Consider the following 23,536-nt stretch of genomic DNA (forward strand, 5'->3'; position numbering starts at 1 on the left):
CAAGGGCATCTACCCTACACCTCAAGCTCTCATAGATGCCCATCAGAATGCTGAATTGATGCCTAATTTCTAGACACTCTCTGCACCTAGCACAGACAAAGACATCCTGCTTGGCTAGATCATGTTCTATTCCAGAGAGTTTGGCAAACATTTCACAAGTTGCACATTTTTTTAGGCAGTGATGCATTGGAGAATTGCCCCCCCCTCAGTTCTCCTCCAAGACACAGCACTCCTGCCACTTTGTGCCCATTGCTTTGCTGCTATAGTCTGGGGCATGATATTTAAAATTAATAAGATCAATAAAATTAATTAATTAGTTATCAATACTACACTATTTAATAGAATCCTAAATGCAGTGATGTGTATTACACTATATAATTTTAAGTTAGAGCTACCTATTTACCACAATTAAAAATTTGAATTCTCTACCACTCTATATGTAAACAGTGGCTGCAAGATTCAAACAAAACAATGGTTTTATGTATAAGAAGTAGTAACCTACAAAAACTCTAAGTTAAAAATAACCAACAAAACTAGAACTATAAGGTTACTTATAAAGTACAATATAAAATAACAATTAGGTAAATAAAATGGAAACATTTATCGCTTTTTTGGAGCCTGTAATTCACAGCTGTAATTTTTAAAGAGAGTCAGTGCCCTCCAAAAAATGAAATAAAGGGCAAATCCTTGAATGATCATATGGTCCATTATGTGATTAAAATGATGAAATCTAAAACCTGCTGTTTTTACATACAGAGATATATTAGATATCTAGAGGAATTTGGGTTTCAACCCAAAATGGATCTATTTATATACACTTTAAAACAAAGGATTTTTGCTATTTTGCTAACTTGTCATATCTGTAAATTACGGAAAAAGATATTTCAGATGATAATTTACTGTTGCCTCAGTATGAAGTGTTCATTTCACTTTACGAAAGTGAAATGAACACTAACATTCAATTTCAAGATCTTCATGATATAACTGTACCAGAATAGATTGAATAGATTCTACAACTGTTTGGGTGTGTTGTCTCAAATTGAATTTATTTTACAAGAAGAGTTAAGTGAAAAAACAGATTTGGAGATCAAGTACCAAAATAAAGAGTATACCTCCTTATCGGAATAATGAAGATATTCAAAATAAATATCCTAATTTGCAAGAATGCAGAACCACTTTTGTAAATTTTCCCTATGTAAGTTCTTATGCAGTGGAAGCCCAAAATGTGGAGACCTAAATAATTTTAGCCTAAATGACAAACAGAATATTGCAAACAATCAGTCATAACTGTTTCATTAACAATTAATGCTAATGATTAAAATGGATATGTAACAGGCTGCGATTTTTATGAAATTAAAATGGCAGTAAAAAAACAAATAATAATTTGTTTTTTGTTACTACACTAAATTTGAATTGAATAAATAATCATGAGCTGATTGTTACTTACCTAAGTATTATAATTATTTTATATTTTAAAATAAATATTTAACAGATTTTTCTTATAATTCACCCATTAAAATTAAAATGTATTTTTTGAATGAGGAGTTTCATTAAGGAAAAAATGCATCTTTTAAAGGAGTTGGCATGTAAAAAAACAACAGTTTGGGAATTATTGCCCTAAAGTCAGTTTCTTACAAAATTGTACACAGTACATTCAGAAAGTTCCCAGAATCATATGCTGGCATTTAAATGGTAAGTTATGCTGCAGTCATAAGGTTTTGTGGGGCATTGATGTTGGCCATGGTGTGCCTGCATTCCAAGTAGGAACTGGCTTGGCCACTTCACTTGTGTCACAGCTGACTAGTTGTGGAATGTCACAGTTTGAACGGCATGCTAACATAGTTCTTTAAACCTGAGAAAAGTATTATAAAGATGCTGCAAGCATTACAAAGGTTTATGGAGATGATGATTTGAAGAAACTTTAAACCACTCATAAACTGAGTGTTTTAATCAGTCCAAAAAGAGACAGAAAACACTGGAAGTTGAATCATGCAGTGGTTCCTGCATGGTTCATCTACTGATGGTTTCAGTATGTGCATGGCTCATACACATACTGGAAGATGAACCATGCGGTAATGCCCTTCGATGGCAAAAAAAACCACAAAAGTGAAGGCTTTTGCAAAATGATTACCAAATGACGGTTGTTGAGATTACTTATGAAATTGACTGTCTGTAGACTTAGTATAAACATCCTGATGCAAGATTTAAGGATGTACTATGTGTGCTGTACACCAATGGAAACAGTGAAAGGAGTGAAGGTGGAGTTGGGTTTCTGGCCCATAAAGATTTTAAAAACAACATTTTGGAATTCAAAAGTACATCACCAAGGGTGTCAAGACTAATGCTCAAGATTTCTAAGAGGTACAAGCTAAAGATTATAATGATTTATGCACCAACATAGAGCCATGACGATGAAGAGGTTGAAGAAATGTACACCGAAATTGAGGGTCTTCTAGATGAGCAGAAAACCCACTACACTATTATTATGGGGGACTTCAATGCTAAGGTTGGAAAAAGACAAAACAGCGCAGAAAGGGGAACTATAGGAAATTTTGGAATTGGTAAAAGAAATGAAAGAGGTGAAAGACTTGTGGAATTTGCAGAATCTCAAGGACTGTCAGTAATGAACACTTTTTTCCAAGAAAAGGGTGAACAGAAAGTGGACATGGAAGAGTCCAAATGGATTAACTATTAATAAAATCAACTTCATCCTCCCTAACAGAAGATATATTGTGAATGATGTTACCATCCTGAATAAGGTAAATGTTGGAAGTGATCACAGAATGGTAAGATGTACACTTGATATAGATGTAGGAAAGGAAAGGAAAAAACTGACTCGAGTAAATAATACAAAGGTCTTTGAGATAACAGAAGAGGAGAAAAAGTAGTATGTACTGGAACTTAAGAACAAGTTTGAGCTTCTGCGGACTGCTCAGGATTAAGTTAGCGACGAGGAATATTACAACTTTCTGAAAGTGATAATGCCCAAAAAACCTATAGGGAAAAAGAAATCCAAAGAAGAAAAAATTAGTCAAGAAACACTTGTCATGATGAACGGAAGACGACAAATGAGGAGCAAGAAAAACACTGACATGGAGAAAATTGAGTATACTGAGTTATGCAAAGCCATTAGAAAGAGACTCAGAGAGGACATAAGAAGATTTAACACAAGAAAAGTAGAACAAGCATTAAGGGAAAACAAAGGATTTAAATCAGCAGCCATGAGCAGTAATACAGAAAGACAAATGATACTGAAACTGAAGAATAGCGATGGTGTACTTATAAACAGCAGAGAAGGCATAATTCAAATAGCAGAAGACTACTATAGAGAATTATACAAGGAGCAGGGGAATGATGCCAGCAGTGGGGATGATGGATTGCAAAGTAGCAACACATATGACATACCCGATATTCTTCCTGATGAGGTAGAACATGCATTGAAGAAAATGAAGAATCAAAAAGCCCCAGGGGAAGATGAAGTTACTGTAGAGTTGTTAAAATTTGGAGGAAGAGACATAACACAAAAACTGGCAAGCCTCTTCACAAAGTGCATTAGAAAAAGGTGTGACGCCTAAGCAGTGGAATAATGCAATCATAGTTTTGCTGCATAAGAAAGGAGATAAATCAGAAATTGGAAATTATAGACCAATTAGCTTGTTATCCCACATCTACAAGTTGTTCACAAGGGTCATTACTAACAGATTAGAAAGAATACTTGATGAGAATCAACCGAAAGAGCAAGCTGGCTTTAGGACAGGATTCTCAACTATGGATCACCTTCACTTAATATCACAGCTAATGGAGAAAGCAAATTAATATAAAACACTGTTATGCCTGGCATATGTGGATTATGAAAAGGCATTTGACTCCATACAGCATAAGGCAATGTTTCGGGAACTGGAAAGACAAGGCATAGATACCCCATATATTATGATTTTGAAGAAAATATATGAGAGTGCTACCTCCTTTATTAGACTAGACACAGACAGTAGGAAATTTAAAATCGAGAAAGAAGTTCGACAAGGACACACAATATCTCCGAAGCTGTTTACTGCTGCCCTTGAGGAAGCTTTCAGAAGATTAGACTGGTCGCAGAAAGGAGTCAATGTGAACGGAGAGTACCTAAACCATTTACGATTTGCAGATGACATTGTGGTCATAAGCCAAGATCCCAAAGAATTAGAGGAAAATCTTAATCAGTTATGCACAGTTAGTAAGGATTTTGGACTAAAGATGAATATGGCTAAAACAAAAGTAATGATGAACAAGTATGCCACAGAAAGGCAAATAATGATTGAAGGAGCAGTAATTGAAAAGGTGGAGTCATATACTTATCTGGGACAAGTTATTAGCTGTAATAATGATAAATGGCTGGAAGTCAAGAGAAGAATAAATTTTGGATGGATAGCATTCAGGAAATATAGTCACATACTGAAGAGCAATATCCCAGTTTGTCTGAAACATAAAATAATGAACCAATGTATACTCCCCACAATGCTTTTTGAAGTGAAACGTGGGCACTCACAAAAAGAATGGAAGAGAAGCTGAGAACTACACAGCGAAGAATGGAACGAATTATATTGGGAATCAGACTGTTAGATAAGAAGAGAAACACATGGATTAGGCAGCAAACTCAAGTAAAGGACATTCTTATCAAAATTAAAGAACTAAAATGGTCTTGGGAAGGACACATAGCTCGAAGACATGATGGCAGATGGACTAAGAAAATAACAGAATGGTATCCAAGAGGAGCTAGAAGAAAACCTGGAAGACAAAGGCGGAGATGGATAGATGAAATTCATGAGTTTGTTGGTAGTAAATGGATGGCCAGTGCTCAAAACAGAAGGAACTGGAAAGTTGCTGGAGAGGCCTTCATCCTGCAGTGGATTGAAAATGGCTGATGATGATGATGATGTGTGCATAAAGTTTGTTCAATGCTTGCTATTGGACAATCAAATGGACTGCAAGAAAGCCACCGGCAGATGATATGTTCGAAAAAGATATGCAGGATCCAAGCTTCCTAAGAAAATGGTCACTGGAGATGAGAGTTGAGGCCTACAACCCAAGACCAAGATGGAATCATCCAAATGGCACAAATAAATCCCTATGGCCCACAACGTCTCGTGCAACAAAATCCACTGTTAAAGTCATGCTGATAATATTTTGAAACAATGAGGGCATAGTGCACCATGAATTTGTGACTACAGAGAAAAACATTACTGCTACTTACTACACTGAGGTTCTGACACATTTGTTTGGGAATGTGATGTGAGAACGACCTCAAAACATGGAAGGACAGCTGGATCTTGTACCTTGGCAATGTGGCCAATCACATGACAATGGCAGTTCAGCATTTCTTGGCTGCGAAGAAAACCACACTTGTGCAGTGTTTCGGGAGCTGGGAGGCTCCCCGAACCTTGTACCATCTGACTTCTGGCTGTTCTCTAAACTGAAAATGGGACTTCGGGGCCATCGTTGTGCTACAGTAGATGATATCAAAGAAAATTCTGTAGCAACCCTATGTATGCTAAAAAAAATATGATTTTAAAGAATGTTTCAAGACTTGGGATGACTGATGGAGCTGACAGAATTGATGCTACTTCAAAGGTAAATAAGTTAATAGGTCCCCAACTGTTCACTCAAACTTTTATAATAAAATTCTGGGAAAATTTTGAATGTACTTTGTATATTATTATAGAGGTAAAATCACACTCTAGTAGATGAGATATATCCAAGATCAAATGTGCTATTAAAATAAATTTTGCCAAGCTCAGATTTAACCTAGTAAGGTTGCACCAATAGAGATCCTTTATTATTATTAGCCATATGGTGTAAGGAAGCCTGAGGCTTACACTGCACCAGCCAAAAAAAAATTTCCAAGTTACCCTGTGAGAGAGAGAGAGAGAGAGAGAGAGAGAGAGAGAGAGAGAGAGAATTAGAAATAACAAGGAATCACCAAGAAAGAAAAGAATGATGATATCCAGCTCAGGACCCTAGGTGTGCCAAGCCCATATGCTCACCAGATGCTCACCAGATGTGAGCCCCTGGGATACAAAACCTGTCAGATGGACAACTTTGTTTTTTATTTATTGAATAATGCTACTTTATTGGAAACCTGCTTGAAGTATACCAATATATCATGCTCTCTTAAATGATTATTGTACTTATTTTATGTAACTTTAATTTTACATAAAAAGGTAATTGTTTAAAACACTATTTTTCACACTACACTGATATTTAAAATTCCTGTTTTTTTGTTATTTAAAAAAAAAAAGTTATTTCTGATGAAAATTAAAAAAAAACAAGTTAGACAAAAAAAACCACTGAAAAGTGTGAAATTTCAACATGACGTATGTGCACATATTTCTGTTTATATATCACATACGTAACATTAGCAGTGGCAAAGCATTAAAATTTACTATAGGGATTAAAAAAAAAGTCTAAAAACACCACGAAAAAAGGAAAAAAATGGTCATAACATATTTTTTGTCTGTGATATACATCATCAGACAAAAAAGAAACCTTCCCATTTCACCCATCCATTCACTCTAAACGTTTGTCCAATTCTTCCTTGAATTATTTAAGCTTCTTAAGCTAAACTTCCACGACAGATAGAAGTTTGTTCTAGAAATCGACCACTCTCTGGCTAAAGGCAAATTTCCACAATCTATTCTGCACCTGTCTTTCCTCAATTTGAATTTATGCCCCCTCGAGTGTGTAATCTGAGAACAGGAAGAATCCCATCAGCACTGAGCTTGATCAAACCATTCAAAGCATTAAACACCTCAATCAGATCACTTCACAGGATCCTAATCTCCAGAAGCCTTTTTTGGTAAGAGCACACCCATTTGTTCCCCTCTCCAAGGTGCCTCCGTAGCCAGGTGGACAGGAGCAGCAGTGCTTCTTGATTAGACACACAGCACATGCTTCTCGATTAGACTGGGGTTCGAGCCCGTGACCACCAAACACAGAGGACACAGAAAGGTCAGGGAATGACCACCGCATATCCCCGGAGCAATATGGCCTTAGCTGCTAATGCTCCTAAAAAAAAACAAATAACAAATAATAATAACTCCTCTCCAATCTTGTTGCCCTTCTCTGCATTCACAGCAGCTGCTCTATATCCTTCTAAAATGATGCCTACAGACTTGTATGCAGTATTCAAGGTGTAGCCTGACTATTGCCTTATACAAAGGGATAATCACCTCCTTATCACTGCTAGCAAAGTACCTGTATATATCACTGGCAAGACTATATGAGCTGCTCTGGCAGCTTGTCTGCACTGCTCTGAAAATTTCATATCTGACCAATTACCCTAGGTGTTTTTCATTCTCTACTAATCTGAGTGTAGTACCACACAAAGATACTCTGGGTTACTGCTACCTACATGCAGTACTTTGGATTTGTCAATGTTAAACTTCAGTTGCCACTTCTCAGCCCTTCTGCTCAACTTTTCTAGATCCTGTTGCATTAGCATACTGTCATTAACAACCCTGCCAGCTTTTGTATCGTCTGCAAACTTGGACATCAAGCCTGTTATACCTTCATCAATATTATTGATAAATAAGAAAAAAAAAATGGTCCCAACACACTGAACACTGCAGAACTCCACTAGTATCATTAGTCCACGTAGAGCAATGTCCATTGATATCACTCTGTCTTCACCCACTCAACCATCCCTTTATCCATAGCAGCAACTTATATGCAACAGTATCAAAAGCTTTCCTGAAATTCAAGTACAGCAGACTCTTGATTTACTGGGATTGGTTTAACTGGGAAGCGGATTAACAGGGACACTTCAAGACTCCAAACAAAAAAAAACAACCAGAAATCATAAAATTCAAGTAATAACTAGAATAGGTATAAACAGATGTTTTGCACAAGCAGGGCATTATAAAGTCGTCATTTGGGGATTATTATCTTGTAACCCCTACTGTTTTACACCTGACGCTCAAAAAAAGAGAAATGTTTAGTTTGTTTTAGTGCGTCACTTCGATTGATGTGTTTCTTCGCACCGCAAAGAGAAAAATTGTTTCATTATTTATGTCAGGGATAACAAAAAAATTTTTTTTGTTTAGAAATCGCGAAAATGATGGGTAAACCAAATGAGTTGCGCTTTCAATTAAACAAAAACTTGAAATTATTCAAAAGTCTGAAAATGGTGCATCCGTTAAATCGCTAAAGAACCATTATAATGTTGGTGACCAAACCATGCATGAAATTGTAAAAAATAAAGGAAAGCTATTAGATTTAAAATCGACATCGAAAAAATAAAGGGAGGCATCGTATTGGATACGTGAGTAGTGCGTGGTAAGTTTTTTATCCAACACCATATTTTTTACGTAGGTTTTGCTGAACATTTTTGGATATACTGTAATAAGTCCCCGACTTACGTAACTTCAAACTTAGGTTAATTTTTTTCATTCAATTTTTTTTTTTCTTTTTTAGGATTGTAAAATTTCAAACAGAATAATAATAATAAGCAATCAATAATGACGATCATGGAACACACAAATTCCACAAGTGGGATATGGAGTAACAAGCTTAAAAATAGGAATTAAGAGAAGATTCTTAAAAGTTTTTTTTTTTTATGACTGAAGATTTCAGTGAAGGGGACACACATTTCACCATAACGTAAAATCCCACAGAATTCGAGCTATTGGTATTATCGCAAATGTAATACAATCGACTTTACTACCCATTTATAATTAGTGCTAACAGAAAAGCCCAATAACCCGGAAAGTGCAAACTGTTTTTGTTTTATGGCTGTGACCTCCAGAAATGTGCTTTAGTAAAATGTGAGCTTGCGTGGAGTGATAATAGTGAGTTTTTGCCTTAACTCTGTGAAGTTCTTTACAGAAAATTTCATTTTGACCGTTTTATGGTGCCGACTAAGAGAATAAGTGACAGTGGTACTAGTAAATCTGTCAAAAAAAGGAAAGTGATCGATTTGGATCAGAAAATTAAAATAAGGATGTTTGAAAATGGGCAAACATGAACAAGTATCGCACGGAATTTTAAATTTGTTAGTGTTAACAGTGAACACAATAATAAAGGAGAAAGACAGAATACGAGAAGTGGTGAAGCGATCAGCACCAATGAAGTCAACTATAATAACCAAGGCTATGAAATACATATCAGTTTTTACTGTACAGTTTCTTCCTTTAATGTTTTCTTATGTACCACTCCAGCAATTTCACCGCTGTCCCCAGATAAAGTTTTTAATTGAACTACTTAAAAATATATAACTATTTATATATATATATATATATATATATAACTATTTTTCTTCATTCTTCTGAGGATATTATGTGGGTTTTGTAAATTTGGCATATCACAGATATAGGAGCAATGTTTTATTAGTCGTTCCTGAGTTAAGTAAAACTCGATTTACGTAAGAATTCCTGTAATGTATGTCGGGGACTTACCGTATTTTTGGATTAACCAGAAAATCGATTATCCAGGATTTTTATTTTACCATCTATCCCAGAAAATCTAGAGTATACTGTATATATATAAATAAATTATTGTTTGCATCCAATTCCGTTGTGATCACAGTATCCAATCATAGTATCATAGTATCCAATCAAATTGGTTAAAAAACCCTTCCCCTTGACAAACCATGCTGTGTCTTAATTATTACTGCATTTTTGTCTAAATGATCCTGCAATGCTTCTTTAACCAGTGACTCCATTATTTTCTCTGGAACAGAAGTTAAACTAACAGGTCTGTGATTACTTGTGTCACCCTTTGTGAATTGGAGATACATTTGTACTTCTCCAGTTCGTGGGGATCTCTCGAGTCCAAGGACAGTCATAATTATGGCTAAGGGTTTGCTCACTTTCTTTGCTGCCTCCCTTAATATAACTGGATAGATCCCATACATCCCAGGCGCCTTTTTTATGTTTAACTTCAACAATTTCTCCTCCACTTTGCTCTCAGTTATTAAAATGTTATTTAGCTTCCTATTAGAGTTTGATAAATTTCTGGCCTCCATACCTCATGTGTGAATGTAGATGCAAAATACTCATTCAGTTTTTCAGCTATCTGAGCAGGATCAACAGTCAAACCATTGATATCAATTGGACCAATCTGATTCATCCCCTTTCTTCTAGAGTTCACATAAGTAAAGAAGTCTTTGCTGTTTTTTTTTTTTTGTCATCCTTTGCCAAAGAGCAGATTTTTGCAGAAACTTATTAATTCTGCTGAAAATGAGAGAGAGAAAAAAAAAAAAGCATTACAACCACAAAATATAAACATTAAAATAATAGTCTCTACTATTTTTCAGTGGAGAAAAAAAAAATACAGTATGGTGCAATAATTCAAAATTAGGCAACCACACTTTTTTCCACTTAGTATTCTTAGCAATTCAGCAACATTTCTTAATTCAAAATATTTTAATATCAAAGGAAAAAATTATTGCAAGAAGGGTTTCAGGAACAACAATTTGAAGAATTCTCACATGTTTTTCAATTATGTTTTTATGGCGAATCCCTCATCAAATGCCCTAAAATGTTCCTCTAAAAAATGAGGTGAGACAATATTTAGAGACAGAGAGATAACAGTGGATTATCTTGAACTAGAATGGCAATTGTTTGATGCAAAATCAAAATATCAGAGCAGGACCAAAATGCACGAAAAGTTTCAGAAAGTGTTGCACAGTGTTTGTCTGATACTTTCAACAATTACTCTATGAAAACCGTAAAATACCACAAAAATAATTCTGGTAAAATATTTTGCATTTACCATATTTCTTCAATTCTAAGATGCAATAGATTGTAAGATGCACCTTAATTTCAGAAAAAAAGCTTTGATTCTAAATAAAAAAATAAAAAATAAAATAAAACACTAAAATAAATCTAACAAATATTTTTATTATAATAGAATTAAATTTACTAACAACAATAGTACCAGTATTTATCAGTAGGTATGTTATTCATCACTTCCTTCTGAATCTTCTGAGCCGTCGATATCTGCATCTGAATCAATATCAGAGTCTACTTCACATTCAGGGTCAGATTCTTCTGAGCTGCCACGATCTTCATTATTCATAATATATCATCTTCTGAGCCATTGAGAGCGTTGGTGATGCAACATTTTTTAAATGAGTGCTTTACTATTCTTTCTGGGATCAGCTTCCAAGCTGTTGATACCCATTCTGCTAATTTTGATGCCGGCGCTTTCTTAATTTTTCCGGAAGGTGTCAGCGGAAGGTTGTCAGTCAACAGCCAGGATTCATATTCCTTTCTCAAGTAATCCTTAAATGGTTTGTTGACTGAAATGTCGAGTGGCTGCAGTTGGCTAGTCATGCCACCAGGAATCATAACCAAGTCACCATGTTTTTGCACAATTTTATTTTTGACACATTTGAAAGTCCACAAAATGCATCAAGTAGTAGCATGATTTGATTTGATTTGATTTTGATTTTTGTGGTGCAAAAACAGCAAGGTTATAGTGCGCCAGTAGTAGCATGCTAGGTAGGTTACGAAGACTTCCAGGACGTCTATTCCACACAACATTTAGCCAGTCTTCCATAAGCTCTGCTGACATCCATCCATTTTTTTGTGCATGCACAATAACATCTTTGGGGAAAATTTCATTCTTTGGTATGGTTTTTCTATTTAAAATTAAATATGGTGGCAACTTTCGACCATCAGTGGTGATGCATAGCATCACAGTGATACGCTGCTGTTCGTAGCCCATACTTATAATCTTGATTTCTTTAGCACCTTTAGCATTGACTGTGTAATTTCGAGGCATATCGAAGAAGACTGGGGTTTCATCAGCATTTCCAATTTGACTAAACTCATACTTTCTCTTTTTCCTTAATTTCATCACCTGTCGCTGAAAGTTAATCAGCTTCTGTTGAAAGTCTGCAGGAAGTTTTTGACAGATAGATGTTTGGCGCCTTAACAATAATCCACTACGATGCATGAGTCTGTCGCACCAGCCGCGACTGCCTTTAAAAATTATTTTCTCTATTCCGAGGGACTTGGCAATTTCTCCGGCTTTCAATTGCATGGCTTGTCGAGTGATGGGTAATCATTTTGCGCATGTCTCCATTACAAAACATATCACAGCTTCATCGACTTGTGGAAATCTTCCTTTCTTAGGCCCTGTAAAGCACTTGGTTGTTGCTTTGCACGAAAATATGGAATTGCGATCATTTCTTCAACGACGAACATTTTTTTTTTTTTTTTTAATGAAACCCCCAAGCACGAAAGGTAACAAAACCTATAGTATTTAGTACCGTGCATGGGTTGAAGGAGAAGTATGGGGGGATGGATGCCGGAAACTTTACTGTAGAGACTAAACATGGGTTTCACCACTTACTTCACTAATGCCAAAATGTCAACCTCCAGCTCTATTTCCATATTCTTTTGCGTACACAATAACTTTTCGTTTCAATGCAGCTTCGTAGTGCAATCTTTTTGACATTTTAATGTGCAATAAGGGATCAAAATTAACAAAATACAGTAACTCCACTTCTTATGTGCTTTCGAAGATACAAACAAAACTTCCTAGATTTCGCTGAGTGAGCTCCACTATAATGAAATAATGGTGGCTTCACATTTTGAAAGCACGTGAAATCACCCACGCCACTTTATTCTCCAACGGAAATGGAGAATGCGATAACAGTCAAACTTGGAGGCGGGTTTCCGTGTAAAGTGTGGTGCTGTGAAAAGCGCAGGAAAATTAAAAAAAAAAAAAAAAACTGCGATTGTAAGATGCCATCGATTCTAAGATGCACCCCATTTTTAGAGACGTTTATAGGGGAAAAAAAAAAGTGCGTCTTCAGAAATACAGTATATTTAGAAAGGTAGAAAAGGTTTCGGTCATTAAGCTTGAACCAACAAAAAAATGCTAAATTTTTTCCTTCACAAGGAATCTTGCCAGGTTCTGTGTATAACCAAATTTAGTTGTATTAAGATTAAGCTAATCAAAGTTGCTTATTGCTAAGAATGTATATGAATTGCTTGTATAAGCAGTCCAAATATTAAACTGACTTTTTGATGTTGACAGCAGAAGAGCTCGATCTTCATTACTTATTAATACCTTGAGAAAGAATCTCATCTAATGAACGATGTTCAGATGGATTATGTTTCACTAACCTGCCTATGAAATTACGACCATTCCTTATTACCATACAATTATCCATGACAGAAAAACTGAATGTGGTTTTATTATGTCTCTATTTTCTTCACCATCTGGAAACATAAAACTGAAAAACCTCATTTTGGGCAACATTCTTTTTTCTTGATTACAAATGAATTATAAAGAGAAAGCAGTACCGTGAACTCATGAGCAGTATCATGACTTGTAATTAAGAAAACTCCAGGCTAATTTCTCTGATATTAATTATCAATGTCTTCAGGACTACTTGTATTTTCACTGAAAAAAAAAAAAAAAAAATTGAAAATTAATAATAATTTTGAAGATCAATAATACTCTTAAATATAACATTAAAACAGTTCCTATCGGGGCTATGATAAGGTTAAAACCAGCCTTCTGCTCTCTGCATCTGGAGAGTGTGACCATCCAGAAGGAATGGACTGAGATACAGGAGAGACTGCTTCGACAGGGATGGGATACACTTAAATAGAAAGGGTGCAAGAATGTTTGCTTATGCTATCGAGGCAGTGTTAGGTGGGTCGGAAAACTGCCAGATTGAGGGATAATACGAGGACTAATAGATTAACAGTAGCCACTGGCAGAGATGAAAGTGATTCTTGCACTGCTTCTATTGGAATGAGCAGAAGCTTGGAAAATAAGATACAGGATATTTCAGAGACTGCTGGGAGTCATTGGGGTACAAGTAAACACATGGGTTGTGTTAGAGTAGCTAAGAAAAAGAACAGGTGCATGTATACTTGCGTGTACACCAATGCTAGGAGTTTGGAAAATAAATTTGATGAATTTGAGGTATTGCTCAAACAATCAAAGGCGGATATTGTTGGGATGTCAGAGACGTGGTGTCACACAGATATAAGTAATGCAGAACTGGAATTTGGGGAGTACAACGTCTACAGAAAGGATAGACAGGATAGGAAGGGAGGAGGGATTCTGCTATTAGTTAAGAAACACATAAAATCCAAGGAAGTGAAGCCAGTCGACATCGCTGGACAGTGCAGTGTCGAGTCAGTATGGTGTGACATAAGCATTGGGAGATCAAAATTGAGAGTAGGAGTGTGCTATAGGCCTAATGACTCTGATGAGTATAATAAGAAACTGTACAGGGAAATAGAGTGGGCCAGTAAATCAGAGAGTCTTATAATGGGGGATTTTAATTTCCAAGATATTGACTGGAATTTTGGGTTGGTCACTCACACACTAGCAAGGCTTTTGTGGATTTATTGGATGATTGTTTTCTAAATCAGCATGTTCAGGACGCAATTAGAGGGAGCAATACTCTTGATTTGATTATCAGTAGTGATTCTTCATGCATTAAGAATCTGCAGATACAGGAACCACTAGGTGGCAGTGATCACAGTATGCTGAAGTGAGATTTACTCAGAGGTAACTACCATCAGGGGTAAAGGGAAGAGTTATTGCTTTCGTAAAGGCGACTACGATGGTCTGAGACAGTATTTAAATTCTATACAGTGGGACTAACTGATGATGTTACAAACAGCAAACTCAAAATGGGAAGCATTCAAAGAACTTATCTTGGAAGCTACTAGGCTTTACATACCAACTAAGAAATATTGTTCAAGGTTCAGGCCTAAATGGATGTCAGATGAACTAATGAGACATATGGCAGAAAAGAAAAATGCATGGGCTACATATAAATTAACATGTGACACAGAAGCCTATGATAGATATAAGTTGATCTGTAACCAAGTTACAAAGGTTAGGCAGGCGAGGGCAGATTACGAGAAATCTTTGGCAAGGGATGCAAAGAAAAACAGCAAGGAGTTCTTTACTTATGTAAACTATAGAAGGAAGGGGATGAATCAGATTGGTCCACTTGATATCGATGGTTCAACTGTTGATGATCCTGCTCAGGTAGTTAACAAACTAAATCAATATTTTGCATCTACATTCACACATGAGGAGTTATTCAGGAAGGGGAATGCCATAGATGAAGTAAACACTGGCAGCGAGCTAGAGAATCTTGTAATAATTGAGAGTAAAGTGGAGGAGAAATTGTTGAAGATAAATACAAGAAAGGCACCTGGGGTTGATGGCATCTATCCAGTTATATTAAAGAAGGCAGAAAAGGAAGTAAGCAACCCATTAGTCATAATTATGAGAGCTTCCTTGGATTCAGGGGAGGTACCCACAGACTGGAGATGTGAAAGTGTAACCCCAATTCACAAAGGAGGATCAAAGGCTGACACAAGTAATTATAGACCTGTGAGTTTAACTTCTGTTCCAGGAAAATTAATAGAAGCACTGGTTAAAGAAGCACTGCAGGATCATCTTAACAAGACTTCAGTTATAGCTCAGACACAGCATGATTTTGTTAAGGGAAGGTCTTGCCTGACCAATTTGATTGGATAGTATGATGTAGTCACAAAAGAATTGGATGCAGGGAATAACTTTGATATTATATATTTGGATCTTAGAAAGGCTTTTGATACTGTTGCACATGGAAGACTGCTGCACAAATTGGAGCAGTGTGGCATTGGTGGCAAATTGTTGCTATGTATAAAGGGAGGTCAGTTATTGTTGTTATTTGGTTTTTAGGGGCATTAGCAACTAAGGCCATATTGCTCCATGAATATGCAGTGGTCATTTCCTGATCTTTCCGCATCCTCCGTATTTGGTGGTGACGGGCTCGAACCCCGGTCTAATCAAGAAGCGTGTGCTGCGCACTGCTGCTCCTTCCCACCTGGCTACGGAGGCGCCAGGGAGGTCAGTAGAAGAAGACAGAGAGTGGTAATTAATGGACACCGCTCATCGTGGACTAATGTTATTAGAGGAGTCCCTCAAAGTTCAGTGTTTGGTCCATTGTTGTTTTCTGTATTTATAAATAATATTGATAATGGTATATCAAGCTTAATGTCCAAGTTTGCAGACAATACAAAGGTTTGCAGGGTTGTTAAGGACGCTACTGACGCTATGCTGCTGGAAAGGATCTGGAAAGGTTCAGCAGATGAGCTGAGAGGTGGCAAATGAAGTTTAACATTGACAAATGTAAAGTACTACACATGGGAAACAGCAACCCCAGAGCAATGTATCAACTCTGTGGTACTACACTGACAGTGGTAGAGAATGAAAAGGCCCTGGGGTAATTGTGCAGGCAGATATGATGTTCTCTGAGGAGTGCAGACGGGCTGCAAGAGTAGCTCATGGTATCTTATCAATGATATACAGGAATTTTTCTAGCAGGGATAGGGAGGTGATTATTCCCTTGTATAAGGCAATGGTCAGGCCGCACCTTGAGTACTGTATACAGGTTTGGAGGCCTCATTTCAAGAAGGATGTAAAGCTGCTGGAACAAGTACAGAGAAGGGCAACAAGGTTAGTGAACGGAACGAAGGGTTAGTCTTATGAAGAAAGGCTTAAGTTTTGCAAATTTCAGTGTCTGGAGACTAGGCACCGGCGAGGTGATCTGATAGAGGTGTACAAAGCCTTGAATGGTTTTAGCATGCTCAATGCTGATGGGATACTGCCTCTTGCTCAGAATAATCACCTGAGAGGGCATAAATTCAAATTGAGGAAAGACAGATGTAGGATAGATGTGCGGAAATTTGCCTTTAGCCAGCGGGTAGTTGATTGGTGGAACAGACTTCCATCCCTTGTTGTAGAAGTTGATAGCCTAAATAAATTTAAGGCTCAGCTAGACAGGTATTTCGAATGAACAGAGGGGGTGAAGTGAAAGGGTTTTTTTTTTTTTTTTTTTGGCTGATGCTGCATAAGCTTGATTTCTTGCATCATATGTCTCTACTAATGCTAATGCTAATTACACAGGAACCAAACTGTAACTGTGCTCACGTGGTTTCATATACTGTTACTCCAAGTATGTATTTCATACACCAGGGAAAACAGTATATGAAAATTTGTGAGAATACAAGCATCAGTTATATGTTCCACCTTGAAAAAACAGGGAAATGGAGAAGCAAGCAGACATGTGGAAGACACACAGGCAAACAGGAACATATGTACAAATGGACAACAGCACTGATAAATACAGTGTTACTACTGCATTAGATATACAGCCACTCCCTGGCTTACATAATACTCAACTTACAGAAATTCGACTTTAAGTAACAATTTACTGGACAGTGCAAACTTAAAAAAATCATGGAAACATATTTTGCATCCTGCAGGAATAAATGGAGGTATCATAAAAACATCGCAATGTGAACCCAATAACACATTATTTTTTTTGGAAATTCGTTCCAAGGCCTTGGAAGTTGAAATTTTTTGCTATATAACTAAGTTGAGGAAATATATTTGAAGATATATAACTAAGTTGTTTATCACTCTAAAAGGTCATTTTTATGATGGAAGATGAACTACACTTTCATCGTTATCATATGTTCCGTTATAAGAATCAGTTTTGAACGCCTTTGTGATTTTTTTCTAAAGCACATTTTGGAGGTCACTACCATAAAACAATAAAAACAATTTGCACTTTCCGGTTTACTGGGCTTTTCTGTTAGCGTAATCTATTTTAAATGGGGAGTAAACTTGATCTTATTGCATTTGTGATAATACCGATAACTGGAATTATGTGGGTTTTTACGTTACAGTATTATGGTGAAATGAGTTCCCTTTCACTGAAATCTTCAATCATATAAAAAACAAATAAATTTTCAGAATCTTCTCCTCATTCCTATTTACTTATTACAATGGCAAAGGGAAAGGGACTAATGGAAAGTGCAGTGCTAGGAAACAAAACAAAATTGATTTAGAAATGAAGATGATTAATTAAGAATTATGAAGCAGGACAAAGTTTGCCATCTATTGCACAGAATTAGATCTCGCTGCTTCAACGGTAAATACTTTAAGGGACAGTGCATATATAAAAGAACATGTTAAAGGATCAACACATTTAAGATCAACAGTGATCACAAAACAGCATTCAGATGCTATGTCGAAGATGGAAAAGCTATCGATAATATGGATGGAAAATCAGATTCAGAAGCAAGTGCCCCTAAGTCCAATGGCCATTCAAGCAAAAGCAAGAAGTATTTATGAAGATATTAAGGATAAGTATGATGAACCCCAAGCCAAGTTCGTGGCAAGCAGTGGATGGTTTTATAGGTTCAAGCATCGCGCTGATTTCCAAAACATTTATGTATGCGGTGAAGTCGCCAGTGCCGATTCTGCAGCCATAGAGAATTTTGTGATGTGTTAGAAAAAACCGCTTCTAAATCTCCACAGCCCTAAACTTCTGCAGCAGCATGCTTATCAGCTAGAGAGTTAATTCTGGCAATGATGCTTGAAAGGTAAAACTTGCTGATACTATGCCTGTCTCCTCTCTCTTTTTGTAATTTTATAATTTTGAAGTTTTTATAATTTTGTACACTTTTGTAATTTTTCCCGACCATGAGGTAAAAAAAATTGAATAAATAATTCTATTTACATGTTTGTCAAACATTTCTTTTTTGCTTCAATCAAATTTGCGAATGCTGTATAAGCATTTAGGGAAATTCAGAATTACGAAAAATTCCAACTTATGTAGAGTTCCGCGGATGGTGTCTCCGTAGCCAGGTGGGAAGGAGCAGCAGTGCATAGTACACACTTCTTGATTAGACTGGGGTTCGAGCCTGTCACCACCAAATACGGAGGATGCGGAAAGGTCAGGGAATGACCACCGCATATCCCGGAGCAATATGGCCTTAGTTGCTAATGCTCCTAAAAACCAAATAACAAACAAACAAACAAGTTCCGTGGAACGTTGCCATTATGTAAGTCGGGAAGTGGCTGTATTTGTTTAGGGCAGTATTTTTAATTATATTGAATTTATATGAAAATCATGGATCAGATCAGAGCAGCAAAGCAAAGGACTCAAGGCAGCAGGAGTGCCGTGGTTCTGTAGAGAACTGAGGGGAAAAGTTTTCCTCCAAATCACGGCCTTATGAAATGTACGACTTGTTTGATGTTTGCAGAGCTATCGGGAATGGAATATCATGATGCCAAGGGTGGGGTGTATTTATGTGTGCTTGATGTAGGGAGTGTGAGGATATTAGATGCCAACTCAGCATTGTTATGGACCTTTATGAGAGCTTGAGGAACAGGGTGGATGCCTCGAAGGAATTAAATTGGGCCCATCAAGCTCTCAGCTGCCCTCATCTACCAGCTGCCCACATTTACCAGGGTAAATGTGCCAGGGGCAAAAGTTGATGATATAGAGAAAATATCTTTTCAGGGCACAAAAGGTGATATATTGTACATGTGGCATTAATGACATTAAGAGTAGGAGATCTGCAGACTAACTCAACAAGTACAGGGCAGTGTTGAAAAAAAGCCACAAGTTAGGGTTGAATTTTAAAGTGTGTGCAATTCTGCCCAGACAAGATAGGAGGAAGCATATGATAAGGGCCTTGTCAATCAATTCAGCCCTGAAGAGATTGTGCCCCATTCTACCCCATACACAGTCTATTCGGACCCCGAGAGATTGTGAAAGGCTTAGGGATCACAATTTTTCTCAGCATGGTGTGTTCTTCTTAACAGGACAGACTGCTTCTACAGTGATTTGATATCAAGACAGATACCGATGATATTAAGGCAGTGTTAGGTGGGTTGAAAAACTGCTGGCTTGGGGGAGGTGGGATACACAAACTAACAGATTAATAATAGCCACAGGAAAGGTGAAAGTGATTCTTGCATTGCTTCTATTGAAACAAGCAGTGGCAGCAGCCTTGACAGCAAGGTGCTGGGAATTTCAAGGACTGCTGGGAGTCATTATGAAACAAGTAAATACATAAGCTGTGTTAAACTAAGAGTAAGGAGAGGTGCATGTAAGGGTGCAGAGTACAAACAGGGGCATGTATACTTGAATGCTCCATTGCTAGGAACAGAGTATACAAATTTGATGAATTTTAAGTGCTGGTCAACACATTCAGTGTAGATAATATAGAGATATCAGAGATGTGGTGTCACTCAGATATAAGGAATGCAGAATTTAAATATGGGGAGTACAGTGTATACAGAAAGGCTAGGGGAGGATAGGGGTTATGCTGTCAGTTAAAAAAACACATAAGATCTAAAGCAGTGCATCCAGTTGACATGTGCAGCCAGTGCAATGTTTTGTCAGTTTGATGTGACACTGGGAAATCAAAAGTTAGAGTATGAGTGTGTTATAGACCTAGTGACACTGATATTTACAATGAACAACTGTAAAGAGACATAGAGGGGACTAGTAAATCAGAATGTCTTATAATGGTGGATTTTAACTTTCCAGATATTGACTGGAACTTATGAGTTGGTCACTCAGATTAGCAATACTTTTGCAGGTTTACTGGACAACCATTTACTACAGCTACATGATAGAAGGGCAACAAGAAAGAATAATAATCTTCTTCTGGTTATTAGCAGTGATTATTCATACATTAATAATCTGCAGATAAAAGAACCAGTAGGTGGCAGCAATCACAGTGTATTGATTTGGCCTTTACCTAAAGATGTAACTACCATCAAGGGTAAAGGGAAGGGTTTTTGCTTTAGCATTAGCATTAGCAGAGGGATATGATGCAAGAAAGCAAGCTTATTCAGCATCAGCCAAAAAAAAAAAAAAAAAAACACACCACTCCCATTTCACCCCTCCGTTCGCTCGAAATACCTGTCCAGTTGAGCCTTAAATTTGTTTAGGCTATCAACTTCAACAACAAGTGATGGAAGTTGGTTCCACCAACCAACCGCCCGCTGGCCAAAGGCAAATTTCCGCACATCTATCCGACATCCGTCCTTCCTCAATTTGAATTTATGCCCTCTGAGCTGATTATTCTGAGCAAGATGAAGAATCCCATTGGCATTGAGCATGCTCAAACCATTCAAAGCCTTATACACCTCTATCAGATCACCTCGCCAGTGCCTAGTCTCCAGACTCTGTAATTTTCAAAACTTAAGCCTTTCTTCATAAGAGCAACCCTTTGTTTCATTCACTAATCTTGTTGCCCTTCTCTGTACCCGTTCCAGCAGCTCTACATCCTTCTTGAAATGAGGCCTCCAGACCTGTATACAGTACTCAAGATGTGGCCTAACCATTGCCTTATACAAGGGAATAATCACCTCCTTATCCCTGCTAGAAAAATTCCTGTATATCATTGACAAGACACCATGAGCTACTCTTGCAGCTCGTCTGCACTGCTCAGAGAACTTCATATCTGCCTGCACAATTACCCCCAGGTCCTTTTCATTCTCCACCACTGTCAGTGTAGTACCGCAGAGTTGATACGTTGCTCTGGGGTTACTGTTTCCCATATGTAGTACTTTACATTTGTCAATGTTAAACTTCATTTGCCACCTCTCAGCCCATCTGTTCAACCTTTCCAGATCCTGTTGCAGCAGCATACCGTCAGTGGTGTCCTTAAAAACCCTGCCAACCTTAGTATCATCTGCAAACTTGGACATTAAACTTGATATCCCATCATCAATATCATTCATAAACACCAAAAACAACAACGGACCCAACACTGAACCCTAAGGAACTCCACTAATAACATTAGTCCACGTTGAGCAGTGTCCATTGATTACCACTCTCTGTCTTCTGCCACTCAACCATCCCCTTATCCATAGCAGCAATTTACCTCCGATGCCACACTGCTCCAATTTGTGCAGCAGTCTTCCATGTGCAACAGTATCAAAAGCCTTTCTAAGATCCAAATATATAATATCAAAGTTATTCCCTGCATCCAGTTCTTTTGTGACTACATCATAGTATCCAATCAAATTGGTCAGGCAAGACCTGCCCTTAACAAAACCATGCTGCGTCTGAGCTATAACTGAATTCTTGTCTAGATGATCCTGCAGTGCTTCTTTAACCAGTGCCTCCATTAATTTACCTGGAACAGAAGTTAAACTAACAGGTCTATAATTACTTGTGTCAGCCTTTGATCCTCCTTTGTGAATTGGGGTTACATTTGCACATCTCCAGTCTATGGGTACCTCCCATGAGTCCAAAGAAGCTCTCATAATTATGGCTAGGGGTTTGCTTACTTCCTTTGCTGCCTCCTTTAATATAACTGGATAGATACCATCTACCCCAGGTGCCTTTTTTATGTTTATCCTCAACAATCTCTCCTCCACTTTCCTCTCAGTTATAACAAAATCATCCAGCTCACTGCCAATGTTTACTTTACCTACATCATTCTCCTTCCTGAATAACTCCTCAAGCGTGAATGTAGATGCAAAATACTCGTTTAGATTGTTAGCCACCTGAGCAGGATCCTCAACCATCAATATCCAGTGGACCAATCTGACTCATCCCTTTCCTTCTTGAGATTAAATAGGTAAAGAACTCTTTTCTGTTTTTCTTTGCATCCTTTGCCAAGGATTTTTCGTAGTCTGCCTTTGCCTGCCAAATCTCCTTTGTGACTTGGTTACAGACCAACTTATATCTATCATAGGCTTCCATGTCACTCATTAATTTGTATGTATCCCATGCATTTTTCTTCTCTGCCACATGTCTCATTAGTTCATCTGACAACCATTTAGGCCTAAACCTTGAACAATATTTCTTAGTTGGTATGTAAAGCCTGGTAGCCTCCAAGATTAGTTCATGAATGCTTCCCATTTTGAGTTTGCTGTTGGTGACATCATCAGTTGGTCCCACTGTATAGAATTTAAATACTGTCTCAGACCATCATAGTCGCCTTTACGAAAACAAAAAACCCTTCCCTTTACCTCTGATGGTAGTTACCTCCTTGAGTAAATCCCACTTCAACACACTGTCATCACTGCCACCTAGTGGTTCATTTATCTGCAGATTCTTAATGCATGAAGAATCACTACTGATAATCAAATCAAGAGTATTGCTCCCTCTTGTTGCCTCACGAACATGCTGATGTAGAAAACAATCATCCAATAAATCCACAAAAGCCTTGCTAGTGTGCGAGTGACCAACCCACAAATTCCAGTCAATATCTGGGAAATTAAAATCCCCCATTATAAGACTCTCTGATTTACTGGCCCACCTCTATTTCCCTGTACAATATCTTATTATAATCATCAGAGTCATTAGGCCTATAGCACACTCCTACTCTCCATTTTGATTTCTCTATGCTTATGTCACACCAAACTGACTCGACACTGCCCTGTCCATCGATGTCGACTGGCTTCACTTCCTTGGACTTTATGTGTTTCTTAACTAATAGCATAATCCCTCCTCCCCTCCTGTCCCGTCTATCCTTTCTATACACATTGTATTCCCCAAATTCCAGTTCCGCATTCCTTATATCTGTGTGACACCACGTCTCTGATATCCCAACAATATCTGCCTTTGATGTATTGAGCAATACCTCAAATTCATCAAATTTATTTACCAAACTCCTAGCATTGGTGTACATGCAGGTATACATGCACCTGTTTCTATTCTTGGCTACCCTGACACAACCCATGTGTTTACTTGTACCGCAATGAC

The 23,536-nt window shown here is 37.4% G+C and overlaps 1 protein-coding gene across 1 annotated transcript in view; it reads right to left on the reverse strand.

Moving 5' to 3' along the window:
* Nucleotides 1-13,268: 13,268 nt before the first annotated feature.
* Nucleotides 13,269-23,536, reverse strand: part of LOC150077383 (gamma-glutamylaminecyclotransferase) — a 52,200-nt gene continuing 41,932 nt past the window's right edge. Inside the window, exon 3 of the mRNA XM_090386372.1 lies at nucleotides 13,269-13,392. Within this exon, the coding sequence (XP_090242498.1) occupies nucleotides 13,356-13,392 (37 nt within the window). The 3' untranslated portion in view covers nucleotides 13,269-13,355. The remainder of the gene's footprint in view (nucleotides 13,393-23,536) is intronic.

The sequence above is a fragment of the Mastigoproctus giganteus genome, chromosome 12 (genome assembly GCF_048544385.1).
Source record: "Mastigoproctus giganteus isolate SK-2022 chromosome 12, ASM4854438v1, whole genome shotgun sequence".
In the NCBI taxonomy this organism is placed as follows: Eukaryota; Metazoa; Arthropoda; class Arachnida; order Uropygi; family Thelyphonidae; genus Mastigoproctus; species Mastigoproctus giganteus.